Below are 7,943 nucleotides of genomic sequence, written 5' to 3'. Positions count from 1 at the left end.
ACGAGGAGCGGGTGGCGAGGTGAGGGATGGCTCGGACGCCGCGCGATGAGCACCTTGTGAAAATAATCTCGATTTGCACCTCCGTCGTCCTCAGCCGTGGCCACAGACGGTGTTATCGCTTCGGGCTCAACTTTTGCTTCGGCTTTTAAATTGATTCACAGTTCCGGCCGGGCGTTGGGAGGTGATGCGTGGAGAAACTCAACGTGAGCCTGTGAAAAGGCGTCCGCTGGGGGCTCTGTGGGCGGTCCCGAGGTGGTTACGACGGCTGGCCGGGAGGTGCGAGCTGCCTGCGCCAGACTGAGCGCCGCGCACCTTATCGCGGAGTTTGACCTGCACTGAATATTCCAATAAAATAAAGGCTTTGTGTTCCTGCAGCCACGTGTCCCGTTGGGCTGGCGGGGAGAGAGAACTGGGGCTTTTATACCCGCGGGGAAGCTGTACACACGCGTCTGGCCGGGCTGAAGTAGTGGCTCCATCAATATTCAGATGAGAGATTCATTAGGCAAGTGACGTGAAAAATAATATGACAGGGCCGTCAGATCTCTCCTAATTTTTCATGCGATAGTGTCATTAAACTGCCTACCGGACGGCCGCCTGTATGGATCTGGAAGCTGATGTAGACAGGGCATATATTAAGTCGTGATAATGGGCCACAAGATTTGTGGAGGGTTGGTTCTCTCGGGGCGGGTGGGAGCTACGGTGGGGCAGGTGTACTCAGGCAAGCTCAGGGCTGAGGGTGTACCTGTCCCTTGCTCGTGTCTCACACCTGCGCATCAAACAAACACTTTTCCTATCTCTTTCAGCGTCTCATTAAGGACTGTGGTGAGATAGTCACTTCTAGGTGTATACTTCTTTGGGAGAACCTTTTTCTGAGAGCCTTAGTTATGTTGCATGTATACATGTTTTGGAGATGACCTAACCAACGCCCCTCATTCCGCAGGTGAACCGGCCGCTCACCATGAAGAAGGAAGGCATCCAGACCCGCAACCGCAAGCTGAGCTCCAAGTCCAAGAAGAAGAAGGGAATGCTCGGCTTCCCGGACATGCTGAAGCCCCTGGACAAGGGCGGCTTTGGCGGCTTCGGCACGGGCGGCTCCGGGTTCGGCTCCATGTCCCACTACATGTACGGCGGCCAGATGCACGGCTCCTCCATGGCGGGCGGCTTCATGTCGGCGCCGCCCATGCACGGCATGTCGGCCATGTCTGGCGTCGGCCTCGGCCTCTCCTCCAACCCTCAGATCCAGATCCCCTCCAGCCTGGGGCTGCAGCATCCCATGGTGAGTTGTTCTGGGCCTTCCTTCACTACAGCAAGAAAACTTACCAGCACGAGGGCTGAGGCGATAACTCAAATACACCTTTCAGGGGCAAATAACTTATATTTATATTCAATACAACGGCAAGTAATATCATTTACATTGCAAAATGAATCACGTGCTCTAGGAGTTAGTCAATCATTCATTGTGGAAATTTGATAGCTTACAATCATCCAAAGATATAACTTGAGAACATTCTTTGCCTACAGTGTATATCATATGAAGAATATTGAGCTCTTTAATCTTTGCTTTACAGAATGGTTGGCGGTCTGACTACACATGACCTGACCTGATGCCTGCGACCTTGTAGCGGGCGTGAGTTCGGCGAACAAGCCACCCCAGCTTGCTTGCTGTGTTTCGGGAGCTGCGACGACCGCCCGCAACCCGAGGCCTCGCCCAGCAGGAATTAGGAGAAGGCGGACGCAGCGGTGCTCAGCGGTTACAGAAAGATCAGCAAACGTTCACTTGCCACCGAGACCTCTGAGTGTGGACACGATCCTGTCCTGCACGGGACGCTGATCCTTGCATGCTGACACCACTTTGTGAGCGTGTTCCGGTGCTGCCGAGACGCTGCAGGACAGAGCTGGGGCAAAGCAGTGTTCGCGGGGCTCACGGAACAGCGGGATGCCTGGTAGGAGTGTGTCTGTCCATGAATGAAAAAAAATCCAGGACATCCTGTTAAGTAATACGACAAAATGAGTCGAAATTGACTGATTATCCCGCCCAGACCCGATTTAGGATGTGATTTTTTTAGTTACTCTGTTTGGACCATTGAAAATACTTCGATGGAAAATAATTTCATATAATATTTTTTCTTCGATTTACCATAATATAAAATATATATTTTACAAGCCTCGTGTTACAAAAAAAGATGTAAAGCCTAAGATATTTTAATGTGTCAAAAAATATAAAACATTAGTTCTTGTTGTGATGTAAATAATTTTATATAGATTATTTAAGCGTGAAGATTCTATATCCATGAAGTGGACGCTGCGTGTGACGGCGTTTTCTTGCCACTAGTCGATGTCGTTCCTCTGTGTGGACGGTGTGACGCAGCCCCGGCGAGGCCTGCGCCGGGAGGAAGGTGCGAGGCGCTAGCTCCTTGCGATTTTTGCCAACCACTTGTGGGCGACGGGGACGGGATGTCGGCGCAGGACACTCCGTCCCCGCCGAGCCGCCACCAGGCCCGCACAGCACAGCACCAAGACGGCCGGGCAGCAGCACTTCAAGGCGAGGATTGTGTAAATAGCTGAGTAACTTATCCCAACAACGAAGGTCGTGACGAGAGCCAAGGACGCGTAATGATAACTTGTCATAACGAAGACCCTCATCTATGGGAGGCAAAACATGAAGACCTTGACTGCGGCGCAACGCGGAAGTCATCAAAAAGTGCGATTCACCGACGTATTTCACAAGTGTTCGTGTATACAGTGTTTCTTTTTTCCTTGCATTCTTTGTTTCCACTCTCGCGTGTTCCACCGGACCCGTGTGTGTGTGTCAGAGCGCGCACCGGGTCTTCTCCAGGCATTCCCTTGTGTTAAGATTTCTCGTATAATCGTTGTGCTATCAGTGTTTTTTTGCTTAAACTAGAAAGCCTTGTTGAGCGTCACAAAAACAGTGATATGGAGTGTGTGTGTGTGTGTGTGTGTGTGTGTGTGTGTGTGTGTGTGTGTGTGTGTGTGTGTGTGTGTGTGTGTGTGTGTGTGTGTGTGTGTGATTTTTTTTTTTGCGTTTGTGTCTGTCTGTATGTATGTATGTATGTATGTCCGCCTGTCTTTGTGTGTGTGTGTGTGTGTGTGTGTGTGTGTGTGTGTGTGTGTGTGTGTGTGTGTGTGTGTGTGTGTGTGTGTCTGTCTGTGTGTCTGTCTGTCTGTCTGTCTGTGTGTGTGTGTGTGTGTGTGTGTGTGTGTGTGTGTGTGTGTGTGTGTGTGTGTCTGTCTGTCTGTGTGTCTGTGTGTCTGTCTGTCTGTCTGTGTGTGTGTCTGTGTGTGTGTGTGTGTGTGTGTGTGTGTGTGTGTGTGTGTGTGTGTGTGTGTGTGTGTGTGTGTGTGTGTGTGTGTGTGTGTGTGTGTGTGTGTGTGTGTGTGTGTGTGTGTGTGTGTGTGTGTGTGTCTGTCTGTCTGTCTGTCGTCCGCCAACACCTTCCTTGTGAACGAAATGATTATGTTGACTGTAAAACCATTGACAAATATTTCCTCCGGAGTTCAATCAAGTGTTCGGCTGCTTTTTGAATCTTGCATCGTTTTGCTAAAAATAAAAACATTACTTATAAATGGACCGACTCGTCTTTTTCTCCTCCTCCTCATAAGGGAACAAAACACGGCGGGAAGACTGAGGAAGCACCATTATAAGGAGGCTCCTCTCGGTCCCAGTAACACCTAAACTGGGCGGGAAGAAAAGAGCGAGAGAAAACGGGACGGAACGGAGTGGAAAGAACATAAGATCATAAGAACATAGGGAAACTGCAAGACGCCGAATGGCCTACACAGGGCAGCTCCAGATTCCCCCCCACTGCCACCTGTCATCCTCGTCCATGTAGCTATCAAGTCTACTCTTAAAACAAGCTATCGTCCCTGCACTCACTACAAGGGCGTGAGGAGTAGGGAGAAACGGGAGAAGTTAGGCGGGGGAAAAACTGGGTGAAAGGGAGGAATAGCAGCGGGAGGGGAGAGGTGTGAGTATAGCCAGACGGGAGGAGCACATATTTAGGATTTGGGGAGCATTGCGAGAGGAAGCAGAAGGAAGGAACAGGACGAGAGGAGTTGAAGAGAGTAGAGGATGGCGAAACAGAGCTGGAAAGGAGAAAAAGAAAGGAGAACTATTGAACAGATGGGAGAGAGAAAAAAAGACAGGGAAAAGCATAACGGAAGAAACTGCATATGAGGGAGAAAAAGAGAGAGGGAGGAGAAGAACTGGAGGAGATGGGAGGGAGAAAAAGAGGAACGTGGCTGAGAGAGAGGAAGAAAGAGTGAGGATCTGGCCGGAAGGAACGGGAACAGGAGGAGACAGAGAGCCAAACAGAAAGGCAGACAGACAGACAGGCAGACAGAATCACAGTCACCCCAGCCCATGGCCCCCAGATCCTCCTTCCCCGTCGCCCGGATTACAAGCGGCTTTTTCTAATCAATCCTCTGTTGTGGGTCCGGGATTACCTGTAGGGAGACACCGCCGCCGCCAGTGTTCCCGGGGCGGCGCGGTAATCCCCTGTGTGAAGGGAAGGAGCGGCGCCTCGAGTGTTTTGTTTACTTCGAGGGATTTACAGAGTCGGGGCGCCGCGTCGCGACCCCACGTGGCTGACAATGTCGAAACCAGCGCGACTGTACGATTGTTGCTGCTGCTGTTATTACTACTGCACACACTACTACTACTACTACTACTACTACTACTACTATCCCACGTCAACACACAAACACACACTCGCTGATAAGGACTCTCGCCTCGACCGGTCCTGCGTGCATGCATATCAGCGCGGGGCGAAGCGTGATGGATGGTCACACTGAGCGGTCTACAGATGCGCTGTGTCAACGGTTATCAGCTGACGCATCGCCGCTAACCAAGGCTTCTTCCCACACGTAAAATAATGATAATAGTGATAATGATGATGATAATGATGATACTACTCCTACTTCTACTACTACTTATACTACTATGATTCCACTGCTATTACTAATGCTAACAATAATGATACTAATAACAATAAAATGAAAATAATAATGACGATAATAATAGTAAGTCATTAAGTTAATTTGCCATGTCAAGAAAAAGCATCCCTTCGAAGTAAAAGCAAACATTTAACAAACAAACAAACATTCAATATAAGCCTCATCTCAAAGCATACACATAAAGAGATAGTTAAATATAAATCAATAGAAAGATTAAAACAAACAAAGTAACGCAAGAATCAGCTCACCTAGATAGTACACACACAATTGTCATTCCGTATCTTTCGTCTGGTTATCACGAGGCACTCCCTCACCCTCATCGACAAGGGTTTTCTCGCCTCCCTGACGCGCTACAGAGACGCCGACAAGCAAGGACTGAGGGACACGTAACACCTCGGAGGCTACCTGTGCAATACCAATGACTGCGATGCCTGTAAAGGGTAAGTGCGTTTGTCTATGTGTGTGTGGTGGTGGTGGTGGTTATGGTGGTGGCTTCCTCGTCTTATGGCTGATTACGGAGAGGTGGTTACTGGGTGTAGGTTTTATTTAAGGCAGCATTGGGTAACATACAAACAGCCGCCGTGAGTAGGCATCATAGTCTTGTGCTTCAGAATGAGACACAAAGAACATTATTAAAACACATACGCGTATTCTCAAACACGTTCAGCTCTAACAGATTTCAGATTCAGATTTTATTGAGAAAAGGGAGGGGGGGGGGGGATTTTTACAGAGGAGGGGGGTACATACTTTTTTTTACAACAAAGGAGACAGCTCAAGGGCACAAAAAGTAAACAATAATAAAAAAAAGCCCACTACTCGCTGCTCACAAATATATGACTTAATATAACCTAACGCTACACAAATCACATGACTGGGAAAAAGGTGGGGGGAAGTAAACAGAGCGAAGGTAAGAGAAGGCAAGAGAGCAACTGTTTCCCAAGGCCACAGAGGAGATTAGTCAGGTTCTCATGAGTGCATTTAACATTCATGGTGCAGAGCCTTGTCGGATTATCCCAAGGCTCATAAAGATACCCCTGGAAATACTAAACACAACCTCGACGAAAACCTTATCGGATGTGGGTGTGTAAGCTTCGAAATGTTTGAGACTATAAACCATATCAAATGTTTAAGTATCTAATAGTTATAAATTAAATCATTAACATTACAGCCACCACATCGATATCTCTTTTAATGATCTGAAATATTAAAAAAATTACCCCTCTTTCGGCCACCTCTTTGGATTCTTTTTAGGAGCAGCGAGTAGCGGGCTTTTTTCTATTATTATTTCCTTTTTTTGTGCCCTTGAGTGTTAATCTGAAAAAAAATGTCGCATCAAGAAAACCAAATGCACTAATCCGCTCGAGTCACCAACTTAAACAAACATAAACCCATTAGAATAGTCATTAAAATCACATTCAACCCCCTTTTCCTTTTTTTCCTTAATGATGATCTAGTTTAGTCTGGTCTTGGGCAGAAAAGGACACCTGGTTGACGGGGCCCTAAAGTGAGGCTTTTTTTTAGTGTATTGGAGATAATGACATTCCCGGCCCCTCCCTTTACCCTTCTCCCTTCATCCCCTCCCTTTAAGTCCCTCGCTTCGTCCCTTTCCTCCTTTCTTCTGCCCCTCCCTCATCCTCTTTGTGAAATCATGCCACCTGGATATGTCATTATTAGTAGTGACTGTATTGTTTTACTATTAACATTATTTTCTTCTTCTCTATCTTCCTCTGTATTCTATATATCTATTAATCTATTTATCTATTCATCTGTGTATGTTGAGAGAGACAGACAGAAGGAAAGACAGACAGACACAGACAGGCAAACAAACAGACAGACAGAAAGGCAGACAGACACAAAAAACAGAGAAGAGACAGAGAAAGAATGAAAGAGAGAGTCGTAGAGATATATAGAGTATAGCATCATGGGATTTAAAGAAGCAAGTGGCGAGCATCATCCTCATCAACCACGCGGTAAAAAGGGCAGTAACTTGAGGTAACGGGACGGAGGAAGGACTGAGGGGGTGAAAGCCGCGCGCCGGATGATTCACTATCCGTCTGCTTGGCTTGGCTTGGCTCTCTGTCCCGCCCAGGTGTAGCGGCAACCTGTCCCCGTTCTTGTCCTTGTCCCTGCCCCGCCTCCTCCGTATGAACTCCTTCAGTAGTTACTCTTAGCGTAGGGAAGCTTATTGGTTAGTTAATTATGTCGTGAGTGAGTGAGTCAATTGGTTAGTTAAGTAGGTCAGTTAATTAGTCAGTCGGTTAGTCAGTCAGTTATTTAGTTAGGCAATTAATTCTTTCTTCCTTTCTTTATCTAGTTAGTTAGTTAGTTTGTTAATTAGTTAGTTAGTCAGGTAGGTAGGTAGGTAGGTAAGTAGGAAGGTAAGTAGGTAAGTCAAGTGTCTGCAGGTAGGTTACTTTATCAGGTGTACTCATGGATTAGTTCTAGGCGTAATCAGAGCAGGCAAGTTCTTTAAGTCTTCCCAATATGCGAAAATATGTTCATCATGTTTACTCAATACAGGTAAGTGCACAAAATATGCCTGGCGTAGTTCATAAGGTATGGTGGTATAATCATCGCTAATTTAGTACAAACAGCTCAGGTAACTTAATGAGCTGTGACCAGAACAGGTGATACTATTAGCCATGCTCAGTAAAGGTAAGCACAGCACGCACAAGTCAGCTAATTGCGCACACTCGGCACAGGTAAGGCCATTAGTAACGCTTGGTAGCGGTGAACACGCCGGGCACATGCAGGTAAGCTTATTGTTAACACTCAGCGCGTCGAGTCTTTAGTCCTGCTCAGCGAAGGTCAGCGCGGCGTGCACAAGGCGGCTCACTGTGCACGCCCCGCCAGGCACAAAGGAGCTCAGGTAAGGCAATGAGCGGCCGCCTCGCCTTCACTGTCCCCGCCAAGCCGCTTGTGGCCATAAATCTCAGTTTTTATTTTCGTTGCAAATTGTTAGTGATGTA

General features: G+C 47.5%; 1 protein-coding gene across 1 annotated transcript in view; it reads left to right on the top strand.

The window, feature by feature from the left end:
• The window catches only part of LOC127009162 (trans-acting T-cell-specific transcription factor GATA-3-like), a 178,645-nt gene extending 175,073 nt beyond the window's left edge, over positions 1-3,572 (top strand). Inside the window, exons 6-7 of the mRNA XM_050881956.1 lie at positions 941-1,276; positions 1,569-3,572. Of these exons, the coding sequence (XP_050737913.1) occupies positions 941-1,276; positions 1,569-1,595 (363 nt within the window). The 3' untranslated portion in view covers positions 1,596-3,572. The remainder of the gene's footprint in view (positions 1-940; positions 1,277-1,568) is intronic.
• The last annotated feature ends 4,371 nt before the right edge of the window (positions 3,573-7,943 follow it).

This window comes from Eriocheir sinensis, chromosome 40, assembly GCF_024679095.1.
Source record: "Eriocheir sinensis breed Jianghai 21 chromosome 40, ASM2467909v1, whole genome shotgun sequence".
Lineage (NCBI taxonomy): Eukaryota > Metazoa > Arthropoda > Malacostraca > Decapoda > Varunidae > Eriocheir > Eriocheir sinensis.
Note: the sequence above shows the minus strand (reverse complement) of the source record. Positions and strands in the feature narration are given on the sequence as shown.